The sequence below is a fragment of the Idiotropiscis lumnitzeri genome, chromosome 7, assembly GCF_059441095.1.
Source record: "Idiotropiscis lumnitzeri isolate Australia: NSW breed Sydney's pygmy pipehorse chromosome 7, RoL_Ilum_1.0, whole genome shotgun sequence".
NCBI lineage: Eukaryota > Metazoa > Chordata > Actinopteri > Syngnathiformes > Syngnathidae > Idiotropiscis > Idiotropiscis lumnitzeri.
In genome coordinates, this window is record NC_142397.1 from 17,889,474 (window position 1) to 17,915,454 (window position 25,981).

The following is a 25,981-nucleotide window of genomic DNA, read 5'->3' on the forward strand; positions in this document are numbered from 1 at the left end:
CGCAACTGGTTGCCAGCCAACAGCAGGACATAAACAATAATTTACATTGGACAATTTCGAGGATTCAATTAACCTAACATGCGTTATTGAAATTGTGAATGGAAGTCAGAGGTCCTTACCATCTGCAGCTTGGATGTGGTAGCCCTCTCCGCGGGCGGATTTCACCGCCAGCAGTTGCATGGTACGGTCCAGCAGGCCATGGATCACTTCGAAACCTGGACTCTTGTTGTAGTACACAGCACAAATGTGCCGGCTGTTCCGCGCCCCAACATCTGGTTTGAGGTAGGATAGCCAATAAGTTCAAATATAATTACATTCTATTATACAAAAATATAGATAATTAAATTGTGCAATTTACATTTAATATTTTTCCGAGATGAGTTGATGGAAGAAGTGATTCTTTTGCCTCATAGTGAGATGTGTGAAATGCGCCAAATAAAGTTGTATTGTATTGTAATAAATAAGCCTTTAAAAGAAAAATAAATAAATAGTACATGTAACTGCCATCTGTAATTTCATTAGCTAGGTACAATACCAAAGTTGACTAAAATCTTAGCAAAATAAGCAAAATAATACAAAAAAACCCAAATAAACAAACTCTTTCTGGTTGACGACAAGATTCACCTCAATACTACAACTAGGCATTTCAAAACCATATTTATGATGGCTAGAATCACGTTTGACCACTTCTATATTTGTTGTATGGACAAATGTCCATACAAATATCTGTTCAGTGGAGACAGTGACAATACGTTTTAGCAGACGGAGGAAAGACAGGCCTTCGAACACATGAATGTTTCAAATCTGTGTGGTGAATATTTTGAAACTGGTGTCTCAAAAATAAACGTGCTTGCCTGTTGAGGCACAAACACATGTTCAACAATTCGCAAGAAATGTATATTTACAAGTGGTAAGTCATGATGAATGTGCATACAACATTAGAGGAAAAAAAAGGAAAATTGCAACTGCATTTGTGTGAATAATTTTGAGATATTGCTCTCCCCGTAGTTTAGCTTTGATTAATATTCACAGCCTCAGTCACAAAATGATTTCAATCAGGCAACTGTTTCTCTGTAACATGGGCAACTGTTCAGCATGACTATCACTTCACACATTCACACGCCTACCTTTGGTCTCATCCTTCAGCACTACGTCAGATATCTCAAACAGCTTGAGAGGCAAGGGCATCTTCCTGTTGGCAGCAATTGTTTTCAGCAGGCCTGGTAGCAGGGTGGTACGCGCCACCTGGTGGATAGAAACAACAGTGTTATTAAGAAAAGGGCTACAATCTATTTTTAAAGTCAGAGAGGGCCCTCTTGTGGAGGGAACACAACCCAACCTCAAAACACACGCCTTCAAAGGCGTCATTATTTCCTGGTGTGGACTGTCTAAACTCTAAACAGTATAACTGCTATACATTTCTGTTCATTGTCGATCACCTGGAACTCTGCAGTCTTGGGATTGGAGATGTGAATTGCCCTGGTCTCTGAGATCTTCTTACCAAGCTTGTCTGCTATATCTTCTTTGGAGCACTTTAAGAGAAGTTGGGAAATTGTGTTACTCTTCTGTGACCCAAAGGCAAACATGTTTCTGAATTGTTTTGTGTGCTTTACCAAAGCAAAGTTGAGGGCCTCTGTGAAACCAGCAGCTGCGAGGTCTTGTCTTAACAGCTCTGTCAGTTTATTCAGCGGAAACTATTGCCATACAGAGAACACAAATATTTGACGGTATTGCTATTAGTTGTGTTGACATTTATTATCATACAACAGGGGTCACCAACCGTTTTGAAGCAGAGAGCTACTCCTTGTCATTGATTATTATCACAGGGAACATGATTTCTCCTGCTTTATGAGACTAAAGTGTAAGTGCAGATCCACTATAGTAGGTGGCAGTGGTGCACACATTGTCAGAATGAATGCAGGGACAAAAAAACATATTTTCTAGTCGTGGCAGACGCAACAGGTTTTTTCCCTCCTAGGTTGGATCTAACAGAAAATAACTGAGAAGCACTGCATTACAGATATGACCATGTGCATACGTAGACGGAGGAGAAGTTAATGCTGGTCATAGGCAGAGTACGTCACCCGAGAGCTCATCGCCGGAGATTTCTTATCTTTGGTGAATTCCTCTTAGAGTTCAAGTTCAGGTGAGATTGCTGAAGTGGAAGGCATTGTTGGAGTGGCAGGTGCTGACGAAGGCATTGTAGAAGCTTCTGTGGCCTAGTGGTACACCTAACTTCTTCGTGGTGATTATGGGTGGCTGACGAACTAACTGAGTGGTCTTCCTCTTCATCTCATAGTAGATTAGTGTTGGAAATTTGAGAGAATGATGAAGCCGCGCTGCTCCGCATTGATTGTGGCAGAAGTGGGAACTACAGTACTCTACAGTACGATGTGGTGTGTGGTTAAGAATACAACATAGCGAACGCAATACAGCATTTTACAAACTTTTATGACATTTACAGTATGGACATCAGTCAGCGTTTGTTTGAATCTACGAATGTTTGTAATTCTGGGACCTGTACTGTATGCAACACTTCATATAAATTTCTTCCATTTACATTTTCAAATCATCATTTATATAACATTCCTAGAAAATCACAATGCCCCATTACTGGTATGCTATATTTGGAACAGGCCTGCAGGGTGCGCATATGGTTGGTGACACCTGCCATACACATATGGTGCACTTGTGTACCTGGTTTGCTATGGTGTAGGTCTGTGGTGTGGTCCGGATGATGTTGTTGAAGCCAAAAGCCATGGCTGCATCCTCCATGATATCACAGGCATGGATGACATCTGAGCGGGTTGGTGGGATCTCAACCTCTATTTCGTCACCAACACCAGTAGCCTCAGAGCGCAGGCACATCCGAGTTAACAGCTGGGCGATCTTCTCCGTCGACTCGCTTTGAAGAAAAAGCAAATTACATGCACGAGTCACCTGTCAGAGGATTTGAGCAGCAGATTCTGCATTTCCAAGTAAACATGGTGAAATAAATGTTGAGTTAGGAACCTGACTGCAAAAGCAAACCAAAAAAAAAATAGCAACTGATTGTTCTGAGCATTACTAAATATCTTACTTGATACCAACTTTGTGATTGACAAATTTGCAGGACAGCTTTTCCTTCCTGTAAGCCAGCTCCTAAAACATATAGCAAACAATGAGAAGAAGGGGAATTGTGTGGGATGTGTAAATTGGGGATAACTATGACAGTACTGGATATTTGCAGGTCGTGCCATCAGCATTCACCACTTCAACCTCTTCTACACTGAAAGAACACAAGAGCAAAGAAATGCAAAAATTATCTAAATTAATCAAAAAAAAAATATACATGCATATTAAGTAGAAACCTTCCATAACAACCCGGGCTAAACCTAGCCCATCCCTGATAGATTAGGAACCGGTTAAACACGCGCCCCAGATGCCCCGATAACGGCTCGTGGCACGCTACACCTGAGTCTGTTTTTTTAACATTTGTTTATTTGTATTTTATTTAATGTTCTGCATTTCAATGCCAAGGTTTAATATACTTTAGAATAACGTTATTTCCTCTTAAAAAGGATATACTCGATTTAACATGCGTCATCATAGCAGCAGCCTACAGAAAACTGCAGCAACGATAATCGTTTGGCATAATAGTTTCTGTAAAAATGTGCTAACGTGACAGGCGTAGGTAGGTGACCTACGACCATCAGATAGAGTGGATATAGGGGATAAGATGGTAAGAACGATTGCTAACCTCTTGAACGTTGATATGTTCAAATGTCATAATCAGCAGAACAGAAACGGAACACTTCAAGTACAAATATCTTGTAGTAAGATATCTGTCTTGTGAATTGTGCTACAAATAAAGAAAGACAGCTTGCTGCTTGACACAATTTTAACATTATATAAGAGAAATCGATTTGTTGTTTGTAATTAAGTGAAATATATTAAGTTAAATATAGTTAATCCAAAATCCTGATTCTGTAGAAACTCAAATATTTGAGACCTGCAGACCTAAATTCAACCTCCGTTATATTGTTGCATTTTTATTGCTTAATAAAGCCTACCTTCGGGTCCACAGGATTAAACAGACAAAAAAGCTCCTCAAACTGTATAAATTACGCCTCAAATTAAGTCATTAATTAGCAAAATTTCTCCTCGAAGAAATATAGCTATTTTGTGCCTTGACACTAGCTATGTGTCAGATGCAGATATGGTGCACCTAATCTGCAGTGTACATATTGTACACAAAATGTGAAAAGTTTGGACACCATTTCTCATTAAATAGAGTAGAGTAGAGTAGAAAGTTTGTCCAAACATTTAAGTGTTGGTGATTGAGAGCCATACGAGACATCTTTCAGAGGTGGCTGAGACCAAAGCAGTGGTGTCGGGTTCAAGACAGCAATACAAACAGGGAGATTACAAGTACATTAGATAGTTGGCCTACGCAAGAGGACGTGAGACCTTTTCTAATAAAGGTGTAGCCAAGAGCCGATGGGGAGCAGAAGCTTTGACATCACCAGGTGATAGGTTAATGCAGGGGTGGGCAAACTTTTTGATTAGCGGGCCACAATGGGTTCTAAAATTTGACAGAGGGGCCGGACCAGGAACAGATGGATGGAGTGTTTTGGTAACCTCATCGGAGAAAAATAAATAAATTAAATTTTAAATGAAAGTGAACAAAATCATTACAACAATATGTATGTCCTTGAAAAATGACAGTATTTACAAAATAAAACATTAACAAGGTTTATTCATTACATTTTTTTTTTCAAGTTTGGTGGGCTGGATTAAACATTTAACGGGCCGCATGTGGCCCCCAGGCCGTAGTTTGCCCACAACTGGGTTAATGAATGACTGAATCAAGTCAAGTCAAGTCAATTTTATTTGTATAGCCCTTAATCACAGACAGTCTCAAGAATTTACCTTTTCCATTCCATTCATTACATTCCACCACTAAATAATAGCTTTCCATTTCCTGAGCTGTAACTTACGTGAAAGGCTGTGCACAATACTCGCTGAACATGGTGACCATCATGTCCAACACAATTTTTGCCTGGAGAAGAGACACATTTTTGTTGTTGTGAGAATGCTGTATGAACAACAAAATGTATAGAGAGACTCAATCATACCTTGGTCAAGTCTGTGGCTGTACACTCAACAAAGACATTCTTTGTCTTCAGGGTAATTTTTGAGTGATCCCCTGTAAAAACAATTGGAAAGGTACTAATTAAAGTTGAGCAAATATGGTAAATGCATTTTAAGGTCATCCAATTATCATAGTATAGTATCATATTTTATGAAAACAGATACAATTTTGGGTACCAAAAAAAGAAAAAAAAACTTATTTTTTTTAAATAAAATAAATGAAATTCCACCGTAATAAAAAAATCACTTAAAATAAATATATTAATTTTGTAAACTATTGAAGCACTGAAATGTTCTGTGACTGTTATTGTTCTCTCTTGCCCGCCATATGTCCTTCCATCCGTGGTGAGTGACACAGCGGACATACTCGACAGCTCGTTGAAATATCTGCCTTAGGTCTTTTCATTTGTTGAGCTCTGGCTTGTTTGCCTATGCCATTATACAGGCATTTATCCATACATTTATTATTCATCACGGCTTCTGGAGTGCTATCTCCTCTTTCGTGTTGCCTCACTCAATAGCTTCTGTGTGAAAATTTGCCAACTTGCGGGTAAGCTCCTGCTAATAATAAAAATTGATTGACAGTATTCAAGTGGACCTAACCTAACATGCCGTATTGAAACATATTAATAAGGAAATGTATACTGGTACACCCTGACATTTTTTCTTAAAAGGGACACTCAATCTGGCTGAACATTGGCACTTAGATAACAGGTATGCAAGTAAAAATTACATCAGTACTAAAATTCAGCCCCCTAAAACCCTCTGTAGTGATTTAAGGGGGTTTTTTTGGGGGGGGGGTGATCTTTTTGGCGGTGCTTTTAGGGGGCGCTTTGGGAGTGTCAAAGTCAGGTAAAGGCCTTTACGAGAACCTCGAATGTCGTGCCGAAAGTTTACATGCGCGATAAAAATAAAATTTGAATTGTATTGTATTGTACATGACCCTTGTGAGGATATGTAGAGCAGAAAATTGATGGATGGACGGATGGACAGATTTTGAAAAATTCAGAACACCAAACCTCAAGCGAACGGGCCGACTCCACTGCCGAGAGTGGACGCATCATTTTCGTATGAGACGTAGCGCCCTAGTGGCCTTGGCGACAAAAAGTTAAGTCAAGCTAACACTTATGGATGAAATTTTAATATATAACGACCTACTAGCAATTAAACTTACGAAAAGCCTCTCGGAACACATTGTGTTTGCAAATCTTGGTGATTTCTTAAAAAAAAAAAAGACATGTCAGAAACTGCACGTAAACTGCTCATTTCCTCATTCTCTTTTAAGTCAGCCATGGAAATGCTATTCCTTTTGTGTTTTCTGAGGTAAAAGTGAGCCGAAGTAGAGATGTCCGCATACATTTAGGGGCAAATTGATCCCTTGATTTTGACATTATTAGCGATGCATTAATAATGACTTCGAATGGACAAATTCTGATTGAGTCCCAGACGTGACTCCCACCAAGACATGGAAGGAATGGTCATTACCAACTCTTTAGTTTTGTATTGATTTCTCCAACATAAATTGATAAAATTGAATATGCAAGCTAGTATAATTTCCCTGATTAAAAAAACAAAACAACAACAACAACACAAATTGAAAACGGGACCACCGCAGCTGGAAAATGTAGGAATTTTTTTTTAGGAAAATTAAAGTAGTAGCATAGAGTAAATACTCACCATTGATGATGGGAGGCATTGACAAGACAATACCATTGCTGTCATAAATAACGGGGTAGACAGGCTTGTCTTCAATAATGTGAAGGTAATGTCTCAGGTGGCTGTCAGTCTAAGTCAAGAGAGGACAAAAAGAAGGTCGATAAAGCAAGAAAAACAAAACAAAAAAAAAATTTATAAGCATCCAATTAACCTTGTAGAGGCTCATGAGTTGGGTGGCAGTGTATTCTTTGGTCTGGTTGAGGGGCTTGAAGCTGATTTCTCCGGGTGGTTTAGCTGTGTATGTGAAAGGACCTGAGATGGTGTTGAGGTCATGAGTCCCAATCGCCACAAGGCTCCTCTTTCTGCACAAGGATTGTTAAGGTTGACTTGTGGCATGGTATACCATAACATAAGATAATATACACAAAATACATAACAGAACGTTTACGTTTAATAATGTTGGGGTTTTTTTTGAACGGGGGAGAGTTGTCATGACTTCAAAATTCTGACTTTGGAACACCATAACATGCTGTATTGTGGCGTCATATAGAAACAGTACCATGGCAAGACCCAAAAACATTTCAGTGGAATCAAAGATGGCAAAACATGGAATTTAAAATTCTTTTATCTTTTTATTCATTCAAAAAATTACTAGATAATGGAGGCGAGTAGATTCCATTGTGATGAAACAAAAATAGAATTAAACAGTGTTAAACAAAAATAAAATGATTCTCTCACAGCAATTAAGATTGTAGCTTACTATAAAATATAAAACATTTTCATAGAAGAGTGATTCTTGTCACAAAACAAATTATTGAAAAGCAACACCCTTTGCTCTCCAACCAATCGACCCCCGTCACCCTTTTTGTTTGGAGTAAATGTGTCAAGCAGAGCACAGCGTTGCATCAAGTTAATTGCAAATTCTGATTTGATGGACTGGATTAGAGTAGGTTCACAATCCAACCAGAATTACTGTAACGTTAGGATATTGTGTTATTTTTCTCCCCCGTTATAATTCAATCCAGTCTATAATTATGCTGGTTAGACACTGAATTAGAACATTCTTAATATTAGTCATTTGTTTTTCTGAATAAATAATTGGCCCAATCACTGTTTTACATATCATCATCAGCCACATTGCATAATTGTCAAATCATTTAAAAAATATATAATAATAGTAACTGAGGTGACTCCAAAATACAGAAAAATATAAGCCACATAGACTGCTATTGTGACAAATTGGTACCTTTGAGACAACTCTGATTTTGATTTTGTGATACCCCCTTAACAAGCAATGTTTTGCCTCTGATCTGTTTGATTTCAACTCCCTATTCATAACCAGTACTACAAACCGACAGCGGGCGGTAAAAAGCTGGTCAGTGCAAAAGATGCTGCAGCTGTTGTGACAATAATCTTAAAAAAAAAAAAGAAAATGAAAAAAAGAGGGTACTGTACAGCGTCGCTGCCGACCTCACCTGCAGATGTTCTGATGGAGTTTCTCCTGCAGCTCGATGAAGCTATCATAGCGCTCTTGTGTGAACGTGATGTCCCTCAAAACTGCAGCCACAGCAAAGGGCCGCACTGCTGCGGTCTGCACATGCCAACAACATCCAAATTGAAACAACATGAAATAATATCTTGAATCACTGTTTGTATCAAAATTCTGACTATAGCAAACCCACCTCCTTGGTGACAATGAGCTTCTGAGGCTCCCCACTCATAGCACTAACGCGTCTGTAATGAGGTGCCTCCATCCTGGACAAAAAATATCGATGTCGTGAGGACAAGGAAGACTAACTTTTGACTGAAAATACAATACAATACATCTTTAAAATAGGTTGACCAATGTGATCATTCTGCTAGACAATGTCTTACTTATTCTTGAAGACCTGCAGCCCACGGACCAAACCTTCCAAACAGAGAAGGTCATAGCGGTTTGCTGGTACATCAATCTTGTAAAGGACAACATCAGATGCTCCTGCTGCCTTTACATCACCTTGCTCACGGCTAATTAGCTCCTTTTCTGAGGTCTGAATTGGAATCAGTATCATACAGTTTAGTGACATATCAGAGTTTGAACCCATGCTAATATTAAACGAACACTTTTGACAAAATGCACCTGTAGTAAAACACTTAATAAACAGATGGGATTTTGGAAGATTCCAGGAAAATGTATATAATGAAGGTTTATGCTTAAAACTCTTGTATTCATTGTTTTCCATCTAACAACTCATCGGTTAATTACCATTTGTCATGGATTACATACAAGTCATTTAAATTAAACTCTGCATTACACTCAAGTTCATAAAGTGAAATGTGAAGTAGTTTCTTGAATTTGTAGGTATCAGAGCCCGTCAAATTGTATATTTTTTGCCCAACTCTACGAGAGAGAGAGACAGACAGACAGAGACATACGTAGTAAACTCACATAATAGTAGGTGCAATCCACTACTTACAATTTCATCCAGCTCCAGTCCAAACTCAAAACACAGTTCGTCAAACTCGTCATCAGCTTAACGAAGAGAAAATAAAAGACATTGTTAATGCTAAGACGTTCTACTTTTTTTTAGGGTGAACGTCCACGTGAAAAAAAAAAACGTTCACCAAGGTATAACATGCGCCACATTATGATGCAATAATACTCAGTTAAAAAGCAACTTTTGGCACATCTATGGATTTTATTTAAAAAAATGTTTTCGAAAGAAATAATTGTATAACACTGTCTTCAAATTTTCTTTAGTCTTAAATCTGCCTAATGACGAGCAAAGGATGACGCAATGACGTTGACATTCACTAGAGACGAGACAACAAAGTACTCCAAACAACTTTGTTGCCCCACAATGAGGACACATCGGTTTTGAAGGCAAGTTTCATGTATATTATTAATTTATTGTAAATAATTTAATTCGAGACAAGTTAAGACCATTCGCTGAGTGAGCTGCTACCGGCGGCACTTCAGAATACTCGACCTAATGTTTTGGGAGGCGGAAAACATGTAAAGCACATGTTGCTGTTCTTCCTTGAATTAAGACTTGAACGTTACTTACTATAGGTTCTTCCCAATGCTTTAAAGAGAAGATCTTTTTTTACACCAACAGTCGGCATGTTTTCTGGTTAGCTTCCTATTCTTAGCCACGATGAAAAGGACCCAACCGGACGGCTTTTAGCTGTCTGTAGAGTTGCCTGACTACACAACCGACACACCAAAAAACAAAAATCAACCAGTATTTCCAGTCCAGCAAGAGTTAAACGTACAAACTACACACATACACACAACAAAACAAAACAGCCTTTTATTCATTTTGATGGTTGTCACGTACACCCATTCGAGCAATTGAATATCAAAGCCAACAAAATCTCTCTAAACGTTGTCATCTGGTTCAGAAGGACGGGGTTGAGAATGGACAAAAAGGAAAAATTGGGTGGTAAATGTTACTTAAAGCCCACTTGCGTGCATACGGAAGTGGTACTTATAAGCCTCAATTTCCTTGCAAAAATCAAAACAGGGTCGACGTATGACATATGAAATAATAAGATCAAACTTGCTGGCTCGTGACCGTAGGTAACCCGTGCATTCCTCCGGTCCTCCTTGCTCTCATCCAGCCCGTCCCTCAGTCAGCACGCGCCACTTCTCCAAGTCCAATCATAGCACGACGAAAGTCGCTCTCCCTCCCCTCCGTGCGTACCGGTTCAACAACACGACGAGACATAATTTCATGTGTGGTGCAGCTTGACGGGAAAAGCCAGAACCCGAGACTGCGTTAACGGCCACAGTCAAAGGTGAGTTTTGTTTTGCCGGTGCGTGTGCGTTGCTTTTCTATCTGCAGATGTGCGTTCAGCTGCAGGTGCATCATGCTGCTGAGAAAACCTTCATGTCCTCCTCCAAATTTATCAGCACAATTTCATATTATTGACACTTGATTTCGAGTAAATATGAAAAAAAAAAAACCAGCAGGCTTTCTCACTAGCAAAGCTAGCATTGTTTAAATTGTGACGTTTTAATCTAAAAAGAGAAAACAGTAATCGGTTTCTGCCTGGAATTAACTGTTTAGATTTTTCAGGCGAGACACTTCCTGGGTACTGAGTATTGCGAAGAGCATCATTTTCTTTAGTGCTGTACACACTCCTTATAGATCTGATTTGGCACATTTATACAATTATGCAATATAGTTTCGTGACTTTTGACTTCAAACCATAATGCGTCTCCCCTTTGGCATGGAAGTATCAACGAGTCATATTGTTGCTTAAGTTATAGCTATAAGGACAAGTTTGGTGTCAGATTGTACATTTTGGGGGTCCATGAATCGGATAAACTGCTTTTCAACTTGAACTTTACAAAAACTAAAATAAAATGAACAATATTCCCCTTTCCATGATAAGTGGAGTCCAATATGCACATGTTCATTGAAAAATGCATGCCAATAACAAAGTCCATTTACAAGAATACATCCTTCCATGCATCCATCTTCTTCTGCTTATCTTGGGTTGGGTCGCAAGGGCAGAATCTTAAACAGGCAAGCTCAGACTTCCCTCTCCCAGAAACTTCATCCCGCTGTTCCAGAAGTTTCCTTAGGCGTTTGCCAGACTAACCAGTAGACATTGACTGTTTCTCAATTCATGCTCTTGTCATTTCTGACATCCTTGTGATCTTGTGAAATGTCTCCAGTCACAGCCCATATCTTATTCCGATTAAAAGTACGCATCAACCAAGAACACACGGAATAAACCAAGGATGTATCATCGTTTGATGACTTGGCTGGGAAAATATCCCAAGATGCATTTTGTGCTGCTATCAATCAAAATGGCTAATACAAGAAAGAGGACTCAACATTTTGTAAGTTGAAATCCAGTCACATGATACTGTATAAATGTGATGAATAGTGGTAATGCGTCAGAGCCGGGTGGGAAGTTCACATGAATGTACACAGCCGTGCCAATTAATAAGAGACTAGCGTGCTTAGGAAATGCGTTCTTGCGTACATTCTTAGGAAGACCGTATTCACTGAGTTCACTAGACTGTACTCTGGATTCTAAAAAACAGCTAAAGTCTCACCAGTATCTCCTGGATGGTCTACGTGGCCTCCTTTGGGTGGGCCATGTTGGTAACACCTCCCCAGGGAGGCTCCCTAACCAAATGCCCAAGCCACCTCACATGGCTCCTCTTGATGGAGAGGAGCAGTAACGCTACTCTGAAGCCCTTCTGGATGACCAAGCTTCACACCCGAAGACATCTTGCAGGGGAAACTTAGGATGGCCGAGTGGTCTAAGGCGCCGCGTTCAGGACCCAGTCTCCCCAGGAGGCCTGGGTTCGAATCTCGAATTTCCACATTGTGGGACTAATAAAGGGAATATTATTATTATTATTATTATTATTAATCCAACTGCTTGTATCAGTCCCGACCCAGCGCTCGTGACCAAATAAGTGAAGCCAGGAACGCAGATTGACTGGTAAATTGAAACCAATGTCTTTGGTTCATCTCCTTCACAGACCGATAGTGAGCCTGTTTGACCGCAGGCAAGGCCCTGATCTGCATTTCTATCAGCCTCTCCATTCTTTCCTCATTTGTGTACAATACTTTGTCGTGACTGGATCTCAACCCTGACCTGGAGAGAGCACAACATCCTTACCTGACTGATGACCATAATCTCAGATTTGGATGTGCTGATTCTCAACTCAACCGCTTCGTACTCGGCTTTGAACCATTTGAGTGAGAGTTGCAGATTGCGGCATGATGACGCCAAAGATCTGCATCATCTGCAAATAAGCAGTGATGCAATATTAAGGTCACCAAATTACAACCCCTCAGCAGTGCACCTAGAATGTCCATAAAGTTTATGAAGTGAACAAACATTTGTGAAAAAGGGCGCCATTGGTGGAGTCCAACTCTCACTGGAAATGGAAAAGATATACTGCGCGCAATGCAGACCAAACTATTGAAATTGGTTGTTGGGACCGATTGGCCCGAATTATCGTCAAAGCCTTCAGCTGCTGGATAGCATCTATATCTTCTTCATAACGTTATTGTGGTTTTTCAACATTTTATTTCTCAGTTTGAATGATGGCAAGTATCTAATTAATCTTTAAATCTGTAGTGCGGATTCACTCCAGTCAGGGCATTCCATATAGCTGCTGTAATCTAAAATAAAAATTTAAGCTGCTTTAGCAGCATGACTTAGATAAGATAAGTAAATATCTGCTAAATAATGACGCCAAATAACCAACGAGCAGCATGTAGACTATTTGCTTGCTTCCGTAATAATTATCCCACTAGTTACGACTAGCACTTGTTATAAGGAAGATAACTACATTCTGGCCAGCTTGCTATAAAGTAATTAATGATTAGCTAGGTAAATACAATAAAGCTAATTAGTGACAACCAAGATAGTCAGAGATCGGCTTTTTATTAAATTTTGCTGGTCCATCCATCAGCGGCCCGAGGCCTGTTCTTTATTCGTCAGTACATTATTTTTCGTGATGAACTGAATTGTAATCGTCAGTTGGTCCGTCCATCAGTTAGTCCATTAGAAGTCAACTTGGTAAATCATGAAAAAAAATCAATACATAAAATGCCTGGGAGACGGACTCTCGTCAGTGACGGACTCAGTAACTATTAAACTGACGAACGAAATCGCACTTCCGTCTGTGCTTAGTCCGTCATTTAAAAAAAATGTCCTGTCATTCATCAGTCATCAGCAAAACAGGCGTCCATCTGTGACGGACAGACAGTATTAACCTGTCACCTCTGACAACAGCACCTGCCACACCTGCCCTTGGTTTGGATGGAACATGTTCATCCGCAACTGATTTGCAAAGGCTACTCCTTACTACTCGAATACCATGCTGCTTTGAACTCTAATGTACATGAGTAATTGCACTACTCAAATTATTGTTTGAAGTTTTTCAAGGAAAATCTTAGTCATTCTGGCACAATTCTTAATGTGAAATGTGCATTGTGGGAAAGCTGTTGGTTTAAAAAACCTTTAATGCTGATGTCATTTTTACATGCAAACCTATTTTATAAGTGCCAATGTTAAGCTCAGGCAAGTGTCCCTTAACACTCTCACATACTCATTAAAGGGCTACATTATACTGAGCAGCATAACTATGGTTGTAAATATGACTTTTATTCAGGTGACCCTGGGGAAAAGATTGAGCCCCACCCCTTGATTACCACAACCACTGCAGTCGTGGGCCCTTAAAATCATAATCGCACCCATATTAACATGTTTTAAATTGAGTTTTTAATATGACATATATGTGCAGGAGTTTGCCTTTTATTTTCCTACAATGTACAAGGGCATTAGAGCCACTAGAGCAGCATGTTTTCAAGCAGGGAGAGATAGAAAACAGGCAGGACAGCAGCCCTCAAGGAATAGGATTGAGGACTCCTGCACTAGAGTGACATTAAGTGCATTTTCTGAATCACTCAAAAACTTCACATATCATAACACCAGATACAGACGCTTCCATCTAAATTTCAGTTATTGTACGTATAAATGATTTCAAAATGTTTTCTACCATTAATTTGACATGCTTTGTATAACCTATAGTCACCTGGAAAAAAATCCTGAGTGGTTAAGTAAAAATAAACTAAGATAATGTGGTTGCAAAAGTGCATATCCTCTCCTAACCGGAACGAGGCTATGTTTAGAATTTAGCTCTTAAATTGACTTGTGTTAAATGGGAGTCAGTGCACTCAAATGAAACCCAAATAAACCTGGCATGACATTTTTGAAGTATGATGCTGCCTTTATCATGCGTAACTCTCAAACTTTCGTGAGAAAAATGTATTATGATCAAATGAAGGCAAGGGTGAACTTTTTGGGCCATAATTCCAATGTTTGGCACAAACGCAACACTGCTCATCAGCCAATGAACACCCGAGCTACCATTAAGCATGATGGGGGTAGCATTTTGCTTTGGGGCTGTTTTTCTTTTGCAGTTACCTGGGGCCTGAGACAAGGTGAAGGAATTATGAAGAATTCAAAATTGCAGTCAGTATTAGCACAAAACCTTCATGCTTCATCTTGTTGGAATTTATCTTTATATCAATGTTAGAATTTAACTTTAACCCAATGTAAACTCAAATAAGTAATCTGACTCCAATTTGCGACCTTACCCAACTCCCACACATCCAACAATATGCGCGCTCGTTCTGCAATAGAAAGGTATCAGGAAGCCGGCATTTTCACACACGAGTGGATTTATTCCTAACACACAAATCTACAACTTGAGTTTGGGTCCCTCTCAATACAGCTCTACACCTCTCATACCACCAGCGAATGTGTTCTACCCCCGAGTTGCCCAGTACTGATTCATACTATACAACATGCAAAATGGCACAGACAAAGGCATCCTGGCATGATTCTATTGGCTATGTGTATTGCAGTTAACTTTAGCTCGCTCTCATTGGTCTTTCTCCTCCCGCCGAATCCCGTGGCTCCTCCTGCGTGCGATTCCCCGATGGCCGCTCCTTCCCGGAGTCATCTCGTCTCGCTCAGCACCTTGTTTCTAAAACATTCCATTCTTGCACAACCCCCGCAACCAGTTTCGCGCCACCAGTCACACTCTCAGCATTTTACAATATCACATTTTCATACATTGGATGCACCAACATCTAATGAACTATGTTAAGCTCAAACTCTTATATTCCTTTAATAGTCAAAAGTATGAAATCCTTTAAGTGTAACTGAAGTTTAGACCATGCTAATGACCAGACACTCAGAGGAATGCAGGAAGATTAGATCACAGCTGCACCACAGGAGGTGTGAACGAGACCCCTCTGAAACAATGGACTTCCATGCCAGGATCACAAAAGTGGCTCCGAGCAGTATAACCTTTGTTCAGTTTTAAATTGACTGCCATTTACATTATCCTTTAATCCCTCTCATGACCTCAGACATCTGAGGTCATCACTTGAACACCTTATTTCATTGCTGCACACGAGCTCGACATCACTTGCCATAAAACTAAAACACATCAAACAATTAGTAAAAGAATAAGAATCAGTAGAAAATTTCCTTCCCTCCTTATGGCCTCAGGTCCCCGAGGCCATCTTTCCATACTCACATCCTGGACTCCCGGAGTGCCACGGCTACCTCCGCCTCCTGGGGGTCCTTTTGAGGGATCATCATGTACTGACCACCCGGAGGGAGTGGCCCCAACGTGCGTTCTATTGTCTTAACAGTTAAAGATCTGATACATGGAATACAGCAACATCCACATAACACCATAATAGCGGCAAACACAGCGATAGAAATCAGTACTGATGCAATCAAGCTTTTATATTTGCCAAAGATGTTTAACCAGTCAGAGTACCAACTGGTGTCCACACCTGAGTGCTCCTTCATTTTGTCACTTAACGTGCGCAGACCCTCCAATGCCTTGGTAAGGCGACCGTCAGGAGATGTTTTGTTGGGAATCAGAGTACAACACTGATCCCCAAAAATACCACACACTCCTCCTCTTTAGGCTAACACCATATCTAAGCTTATTCTGTTCTGGAATGCCATAAGAGACGTGGCAGCCAATTGCTCATGCACTGCCTGGAGTGCCGAGGTGGTGAAGTTCGCCAATCGTTGGACATTATCATCAACATAATTAATCCGGTCCACATTTTTGTTTACCGTAACAAACAGGAAAATACTCTCCCATCCTGCCGCAATTTGATCCACCAATTTATACTCGTCAGGGATCCCTCTTGGAACTCCAATTGCATCTATATACGTGGGATCTCCTGCATTCAACCATTCTTGCATGTCCCTTCTCTTCCTGTTAAGGAAGGGGATTCTTCCCCATTGTCCAACACCTTCCCACTCCATTTTGGCCAGATCTAAGGCTGTCACACTAACTGGCATGATCAGCGTTACCAGGGCGCACTTACCTGAGGCATTGGTGGGAAGCCTATCGTACAGCACTTTCTCTCCACACCACAGCCAAACATCATCACGAGCGAGAGGGATTCCTACTGGCAAAGCCACATTTTCATTACACCATGACTCCTGGAGATTTCCAATCCCAGGACCAGTCCCATTTAACTTTTAGGCAGGTGAACTTTTGTTTTGCAACTTGGGTGTCAAAAATAGGCTCTTTCTTTTTTATTCCCACATCATTCCATGGGTGTGTCCAATTAAAATTGTACCCAAGTGTTCACCTGTGTCGGTTGTTTACATTTCAGATTTAGCAGTAGTTGTTGTGTCTGTGTCAGCGTCTTACCATCATCTCGCTCTGCTCCATACCATACCATTCCATTACATGCTCCTTTCGCTCCATCACTTCTGTCATCCCGCATCCTATGTTCAAACGCAAACATCGTCCACACAAAGCACACGCCAGCAGGTAAAATAGTCAATAAGTTAAACATTTGCATCGTCATCGTCTTTGTTCAGACTCGAAAGTGTCTGACTTTGATCCAATTCATGCCATCTACACATTCCCTCTCTTGACCTGCCCGTCCGGGCGGTCAACCTCTAAGCTCAACCATGGCGAGCACAAATACAGGGGCCGGGCGCAACTGTGAGTTATGGTACCACTTCTGTCCCGTAGTTCCCAATTGGATGGCGTGTCAGGTTCTAGCCAGAACTCTAAACTGTCCTTATCAGCGAGATCGAGTCCACCTCCGGGAAAGCACCCGGAGGTTGATGTACGGAGCGATGTCCGACTCCAGTGATGCTGAGTTCACTGAGTTCAAACATCTAACTGTGTTCCGAGATAACAAATTAAGCCTCGAGCTAACGCTCCAATTTTGACTGTTAATTGACAAATTTTAAAGCAACACAAATGAAATAGTAACCATTTATGCTTAAAATAAAAAATCCCAAAACTATAATAACGCAGATACCGAATTAAACCTCTATTTTTTATTTTTATTTATTTATTTTTTTTTTTTTATGGGAAGAAAAGGTGCTCTACAAGACATAGACAGCTCCAAGACCGCTGCAGTCTTCACCTCCTATTGTCTCATGATTGGCTCAATCCACCTACAGGCTGTGCCCACACTGATTCTGTCAACTGGGGGAGGGGGTAGAGACAGTAAAAACATCGCGGAGCTGTGGAGCCGAGCCCCAACTCAGTCGGGCCCTGGGTCCACAACACCTCTAGCAGAGACACACACAGAACTACCATTTCCGAGCGACCCCTCCCTGGAAATTTTGAAATTTAGTAATGTTCCCAAAACCAAAGAATTTGTAGTCGGTGCTGATATATGATCTCCCGATTGTGCAACAACTATGGGGTCCAGACCTCTAGTATGATGACGCTCATCAATATTCAATGCGATTTGTGGCTCGGCGAAAGTAAACAATTCATACCATTTCCGCTGCTCAGGGACAAGGCACGCGTGCGAGGCAACGCCAGTAGACATAACAAATATATAATTATAACGCAAGATGCACTCATGACTAAATTTGGATGAGTGCATTTTTGATAAACCAAATCATGTTTGTGATCACATGTACAATGTGATATGTCAATTGGTGAATTGAAAGGGTGGCGGTTGCTAAACCACTCAGACCAGAGCAAGAACAGGGCATACCCACCGCGGGAGGATGGGAACCAGGTTTCAGAGCTGCCCTCAAATGATTCAGTTCAGTTTAGCCACTGGGAAGGAAGAGAGCACGACATATGCTCCCTCCGACGGATGTGCAGAGTCAAGTTCAGTCCCATCCGGGAATGCCACTCGAATTCCAGTGTTCGTTCAGTCAATGGCAGTGACTCAGGCACTCTTGAGAGTCCACATGGCTCAGTGGGGGTTGCGGAAGGAGCTCATAGCTCGCCCCAATATCCAGCACCATCGAAAACTTGTCCATCCACCGTCCCCGGACTGCTAGGACCTGCTAGTCCTCGAATGCTGAAGCTCCGCTGCCCCCTGTCATGGAATGGGGTACGAGCGGGTTTGTGTCAAGTGCGTTGGGAGTGGGTAACGGTGGCGCCCCCTGCGCTGGTGGAGCTCTTTGTGACAGATATGGCACCGGAGGATGGCACATTCCAGAAAGTGGCTCGGCATGGACAGCTCATCACCCAGTGACCCCACACCCCGCAGCAAGTGCACACCCCACTCACAACCCCCGTCAGTAACCACCCGTACCTCTGTTACTGCAATCCCAACCTCGTTGACTGGCCTGCTATGGACAGCAGCCAGTCTGCTGTGGCGCTGCGTCACCCGAACCTTGCCCAGAAGCAGCAGAAGTGGAAGGAGCAGCTGCCTCCTTTTTTCTTATCTCTCTTGGCCTTCTAAACCTGCAAGTACAACAATTTTAGTCACGCTCCTTAATCCAATCCCATATATTCCTTTTCTGATGTCGTGCAAAATTAGGTACAAAATGTGTTCTACTTAGGCCGATTAGCATTATTTCATTCATGGACTATTTCGCCTGATGTCTGCCACTGGAAGGTGCACGCCCTTGTGGACGGCCAACTGGAACAGCTGTGTAATGTCGACATTATTGGATGGGTCACTGCCGGAAGTCTCACTCCATTCATGTCTCGCCCTGGCCACATAGACCAGGCCTGTCTCCCTTTTCCCCACCTGAAAGACACAGCAACATCGACCCCAACGGGCCAGAAATATCTGATGCACGGCACAGCCAATCTCACCTGAGGTGTCCCCATTTAGCTGGTGACCATCATGCTGGTCAGCAGGTCTGGCCTCGGCCTCAAGTGAGGATAGTTCCTCTGAAATAAATTTTGTCCCGCCTGTAACTCTGTATAAACCTCTTAGTCTGGTGTCTCCTTTGTAGGAGATTTCAACCAACGTGACCTCTTTACAACGTGTGACCTCTTTACAACATGTCGAATAAACCAATGTTGACCTTTCTGCTATCTTTACAGCTGTGAGAGCTGTTACTAACCCCTCCTTCCCCCTTGGGTAATTACAAATGTCTTATCTTCAAACTTCTTACAAGCACCCAGTATCCTGGCTTTACTAGATTACTGCCCCTGCTGGGAGACGGAAAGAGCTTTGTCACTCTAAATCTGCGCCTGTCTTTTGTTTTCCTAACATTTTTCACATATGGTCAACTAAAGTTGCCTCAACATCTATTTCCCATTTGTTCTTAAATTTGAGGTATTCTATAAGTTCTTCCAAACAGTGTTTTACAATGTCTTAGTCCTAAATACAATGAAATACGTTACAATGGAAAATATCAGAATAAAATTTCATACATCCAACATGAGACACGTGCTTGTGACCACTTCAGGGTCATTTTTGTCTGAAATATCTCCTCTACAACAACTTACCCTTGCGTTAAGTGAGTAATTTTCCATAAAAACAGTGCCACTAATTCGACATTAACTTCAAGTATCACTGCTGTGGTGCTGTATTATATGGAAAAGTCTGAACAATCCAAGAAAATTTTGCCCTATCCTGGACTGGGTGTGTGTTATCTAGTCGCGCATCCAATGTGAATATGTCTTATATCTCCCTCCTTGTTGAGGAGAACCTCTGGGATGGTAGTGGTGAGGCGCTATTTGAAGCAGTCTCTGGCCTTCTGGTCACACTGGTCACATGTCACCTCAAACCTGTGGACAGAACTGGACGAGTGGCACTTGCCAGTGAGAATGAGAAGGGGTAAATTATCTTCCTTCCAAAACTTTCAGTTTTGCATAAATTTTGTGTAATAACGTCAATCAATCATTCACTTGATGCTTGAATTTAATTACTCCAATCTATCTCCAAAAACAATTTCAAAATCAATACTCGGGAGTGCAATAGGGATTCAGGTTGATCAGGCCTGTCCACCCATCGCATCCTAAGTACTGTAAGGGCTTGCCGGTGACCTCAAACAATTTTCTGTCCTGAGGCCCGTCCCTACAACATCCACTCAAACCACATATGCATACAAACACTTTTCTTTCACACTGTCATTCACCAAACGATACTTTCCAATTCCACACAGAGACCCCTCCCTTGGCGCGTCCGCCTTGATTTCACTGAGATTTGTGCTGGCAGATCCATAATTTTGCCTTAATTTAGCCAGCGTATGCCAAAATTTACAACTGTGGGTCTCTGGATTTTCCCATTCACTCCCCGTGAAGTTGTTTCTCCTCTCCTGGACGCAGCTGACGAAACTGCACCTGTGACATCAAACAGCTCATAGATGCGAATGTTAGCAGTCTGGTATTTATGGAATGATGTCATATCCTCTAAAATTGTCATGTCAGCGTTCGCGTCGTACAGTCAAACAAAAACATCTGTCTTCCACCTTTGTCACATTTAATACACATCAGTTAATAAATCATCTACAAAACTATTTAGTCCAACTTTAAATTTGGTAAACCAATCTCCAATGGCTAGATATTCCCCTTTCCAAAGATTTTCTTTCAACATGTTCATAGAATACTTCACTTAAAACTTATCCCAAAACCATAATCCCTTTGCTTAAAATTTAAATTTTAATAAGATTGTCGCCGCCCTGCTGTTCCTCAGGCATCCCCTGCATGTTTCAGTGTTTAACTTGTGTTCTAATTCCCTGCTAATTTGTATTTATTGTTAGGTTGAATACATATATTTTATCCCGTACCATACTACACTAGCACTGTAAAAAAAACTGCTCCACAGTGCGACCCATGCTCGACCACATTAGAACACCTCAAGTAGAGGCAGATGCCTGAAGATTAGATCGTCAGCAACATCGAGGGGGGTGCCGAGACACACCTCTGAAACAAAAAGACTGTGACCTTCTTTCGAGAGCACCAAAAGGCATATCTTCCTTTTCAATCAGTTAACGACTGCCATTGATGCCTGTTTTTCCTCTTGTGTCTGAAATGTTTACATGTTCCTGCTGGTGCTTCCCCCCCCCGGGGCCAGCACGGGCGTCTCCACACTCCCCTGCTGTTCTCCTTGCACCCTCTCTCTCATTATTCACAGCCTGTTCGATCAATTGTATGGTCGCTGGTGTCATCTGTGAATCGTTATCTTCTGCATCTCAAACCATTCTGCTCCCCCCCCATTAATGGCGCCGTCGGATCGGGCGGCGGCTCAAACACATACTGTTGCGAGTCTGGCAACTGTGGATGAATGCCTCTCAGACATTCCGTCTTTTCTTCCGCTTTTTCAATCACTTCATCCTCTTTCTCTGACTTCCTCCCCCTACTTGGGAACGAGCATCTAACTTCAAAGAGCTGTTAACTCTTTGTTAGAGCACACTCATGATTTTACGATTACACCTATACTCATTGCCTTCTGTAAAATCTTTCTCACTCTTATTTTTTTTCCTTTAATTTTCCAAATTCACTGTAGCCTTACCAAAGCCACTCAAACAATCAAGGTATCAAATCACAAACTACAAAGTCAGGAACCACCTATGCTCTTGCAAAGTTTTCTCATGCTCTCAAAAGCTTCATTCAATTATGATTTCTTAACACCAATCTTTTTTTCTTTGTGTCATTTCCATCTGTGCATTTCATTCCAGTTACTAATTACAGTTACCTTAATAGAAAGACCATCAACTAAAGTATGAAACATAAAATATTTATTTCTTCAATTCCTCCTTACAGCAGACCCTAATTCTTATCCTTTTCATTTGTTCAAGTCACACCTTCTTCAATACTGCCTGTTTAATCATCCTCCTTTCAATGGAACATTAATTGTTCCTTTCTCTTTTCTACACATTCTGCATCTTTTTCACATTCCTTTTCTTTTCTTATTGAACTTCCAATCGCTACACTGACACAATTTCTTCTCTTTTCTCTAGCTTTCTTTCTTTCTCTTTTCTTATTTCATCCCTACTTCATGTTTTTCTTCTCTTTTTTATGTTTCATTTTTATGAATTTATCCTTAATCTCCTTGCCACACCCAGGACCCGAGACCACTATAACACTTCCTCTCCTTCAACATCCTGAAATCCACTCGTGTGTGTCCCAACCACTTCTTACGCAGAACAATTTTAGCCTTCACATTCACACAGCTTCCACACAGACACGTAAATCCCAGATTTTAAACCGTGTCCCGATACGTAAATCCCAGATTTTATACCGTATTTTAACCACGAATAGTTCCAAACTATTCTAGTAGGTAAATCCCAGATTTTACACTACTATCGTCCACACTTTTACACTTATTTATTTATACATTTTAACGCCGTTCCACTCCGCCTTCCTCTTATAATTTAGCGTTGCCAATATGCAGAATTTGAAAAGGATCTGCTTACCTTATGTCACTGTGGGCCCAAGAGGAAGGCCGGTCAGAAGTGTGGCTCCTTTATCCTTTAATCTTTATCAGGTCGTCACCTGGTGTGGACGTGGGCCCCAGGCCCGAGTCCCAGACTCTTGTGGTTTTTCCTGAAGCCCCAGGCTTCCTTTGAGCCCCAGGCTCTTGAAGCCCCAGGCTTCTATTCTTTTCTTAGAGTCCCAGACTCTCTTTGAAGTCCCAGACTTCTATTACCTCTCATGCATCACGTCGGGGTCACCATAAATTGTTGGAATTTATCTTTATATCAATGTTAGAATTTAACTTTAACCCAATGTAAACTCAAATAAGTAATCTGACTCCAATTTGCGACCTTACCCAACTCCCACACATCCAACAATATGCGCGCTCGTTCTGCAATAGAAAGGTATCAGGAAGCCGGCATTTTCACACACGAGTGGATTTATTCCTAACACACAAATCTACAACTTGAGTTTGGGTCCCTCTCAATACAGCTCTACACCTCTCATACCACCAGCGAATGTGTTCTACCCCCGAGTTGCCCAGTACTGATTCATACTATACAACATGCAAAATGGCACAGACAAAGGCATCCTGGCATGATTCTATTGGCTATGTGTATTGCAGTTAACTTTAGCTCGCTCTCATTGGTCTTTCTCCTCCCGCCGAATCCCGTGGCTCCTCCTGCGTGCGATTCCCCGATGGCCGCTCCTTCCCGGAGTCATCTCGTCTCGCTCAGCACCTTGTTTCTAAAACATTCCATTCTTGCACAACCCCCGCAACCAGTTTCGCGCCACCAGTCACACTCTCAGCATTTTACAATATCACATTTTCATACATTGGATGCACCAACATCTAATGAACTATGTTAAGCTCAAACTCTTATATTCCTTTAATAGTCAAAAGTATGAAATCCTTTAAGTGTAACTGAAGTTTAGACCATGCTAATGACCAGACACTCAGAGGAATGCAGGAAGATTAGATCACAGCTGCACCACAGGAGGTGTGAACGAGACCCCTCTGAAACAATGGACTTCCATGCCAGGATCACAAAAGTGGCTCCGAGCAGTATAACCTTTGTTCAGTTTTAAATTGACTGCCATTTACATTATCCTTTAATCTGTAAACACAAATAAATCTCAGGAAAAGACTATTAGGACATCTTAGATTTATTGGGGGCTCATCGGGGGTTCTTTAAATGTGGCTTTGTGCGTCGACTCCCGATTAACTGGAGTTTGAACTTGATTATTAATTAAACGTGATGTGTGGTTAATTCCAGACTATCCACATCTCAGTTATGAGAGGGTGTGAACACTTGTGGAACCAGATTATTTTAGTTGTTTATTCTTCTTCTCGCAAAAAGATGAGAAAAATTAAAGTGTGTTGGACAGGTTTTAGGTCGCATCAATGGTGAAAACAGTTTTGAAATGACTTGGTGTATAATTTTTTTATATCACAAAATTGAAACGGGGGTTGTGTATACTGACTTTTATATCCACTCATTCCACTATGAGACAACTGAACAGAGTTGTGAATGGAGTTGAATGTTGTTCTTACTGTTGGTTACAAAGCTATGGGGGAATCGGCATTGTGAGTGGACCTCATCCAATTAAGTTAAACCACTTTACCAACCAAAAGTAGATATGCAAAATATGTGGCTTGTTTGGGACAAACAAGCTCCTTGACTAAAGGTCAAAACACAAAATCGCACCACAAGATTACATATGAAATGTTTGACCCTAATCTCTTGCCTTTCGTGAAAAATCCTCAGTGTGCAAGATGTGTTCATTCAATGGCTGGCTTTATACACCTGCTTAATGGATTAATGAGAAATATTGTGACATAGTCTCAACAAGGGAGATGTTGTGCAAGCATATGTGTTTGTGAGTGAGGAATACTGTTTCCAATTGTGTGACTGCAGTGTTTTGTGCATCATTGGACTGTTACCCATTCAGCAAGTCTGCAGAAATGTGAAAATGGGGGCTATAGTGGCAAAATGACAACAGAACAAGAATCCTTCTTGTTGTCAAGACAAAATGTGCATTAGGGCGTATGAGCTAACTCGAGATCACAAAATTATATTTATATATATATTATATTTATATACATATATTATATATTATATTTATATACATATATTATATATTATATTTATATACATATATTATATATTATATTTATATACATATATTATATATTATATTTATATACATATATTATATATTTATATTTATATACATATATATTTATATTTATATACATATATTTATATTTATATTTATATACATATATATTTATATTTATATTTATATACATATATATTTATATTTACATGTATATATATATATATGTATATATTATATATGTATATATATGTATATATTATATATATATATTATATATGTATATATATATATATATATATATGTATATATTATATATATATATTATATATGTATATATATATATATATATATATATTATATATGTATATATGTATGTATATATGTATGTATATATGTGTATGTATATATGTATATATGTGTATGTATATATGTACATATGTATATATGTACATGTATATATATTATATATGTGTATATATATTGTGTATATATATATATATTGTATATATATATATTGTATATATATATATTGTATATATTATATATTTGTATATATTATATATATGTATATATTATATATGTATATTATATATATAATATATATGTATATTATATATATATTATATATATATATGTATATTATATATATATTATATTGCTGGAAGACCAAACTCATCATATTTGTGGTGAAAGTGTTTGTCATAGTTGAAAAAAAATTAAAGTACACCCACCTTTCATAATGAAGGCATTTTAGAGACGTTCTTTCATCCTTCTTGCACTCTCTCAATTATACACGCAACTTGACTTGGCACACTCGCGAGGTTATTGTCATCTGTTCGTCCCTTCTAGTGACTCGTACGTACAGTGTCAGAAACACTCAATTCAAAACCTCTTTGACACCATAACATTTTATTCGTT

General features: G+C 40.2%; 2 protein-coding genes across 3 annotated transcripts in view; one reads left to right on the forward strand and one right to left on the reverse strand.

Annotated features, from left to right (window-relative positions):
- The window catches only part of farsb (phenylalanyl-tRNA synthetase subunit beta), a 20,655-nt gene extending 10,155 nt beyond the window's left edge, over positions 1-10,500 (reverse strand). Inside the window, exons 1-16 of the mRNA XM_088300135.1 lie at positions 9,837-10,500; positions 9,246-9,301; positions 8,665-8,819; positions 8,472-8,544; positions 8,265-8,380; positions 7,001-7,151; positions 6,811-6,919; positions 5,118-5,188; positions 4,980-5,041; positions 3,217-3,268; positions 3,080-3,141; positions 2,698-2,905; positions 1,614-1,694; positions 1,440-1,532; positions 1,128-1,245; positions 120-272 (exon numbers count right to left, since the gene is read on the reverse strand). Coding sequence (XP_088156261.1) covers positions 120-272; positions 1,128-1,245; positions 1,440-1,532; positions 1,614-1,694; positions 2,698-2,905; positions 3,080-3,141; positions 3,217-3,268; positions 4,980-5,041; positions 5,118-5,188; positions 6,811-6,919; positions 7,001-7,151; positions 8,265-8,380; positions 8,472-8,544; positions 8,665-8,819; positions 9,246-9,301; positions 9,837-9,894 — 1,618 coding nt within the window. The 5' untranslated portion in view covers positions 9,895-10,500. The remainder of the gene's footprint in view (positions 1-119; positions 273-1,127; positions 1,246-1,439; positions 1,533-1,613; positions 1,695-2,697; positions 2,906-3,079; positions 3,142-3,216; positions 3,269-4,979; positions 5,042-5,117; positions 5,189-6,810; positions 6,920-7,000; positions 7,152-8,264; positions 8,381-8,471; positions 8,545-8,664; positions 8,820-9,245; positions 9,302-9,836) is intronic.
- Positions 10,402-25,981, forward strand: part of acsl3a (acyl-CoA synthetase long chain family member 3a) — a 33,634-nt gene continuing 18,054 nt past the window's right edge. Inside the window, exon 1 of one of the 2 annotated variants that reach the window (XM_088300137.1) lies at positions 10,402-10,569. The gene's annotated coding sequence lies outside the window, so the exon portion shown is untranslated. Of the gene's footprint in view, positions 10,570-11,468; positions 11,624-25,981 lie in introns of those variants that run through there. The other variant, XM_088300138.1, reaches the window with a different exon arrangement.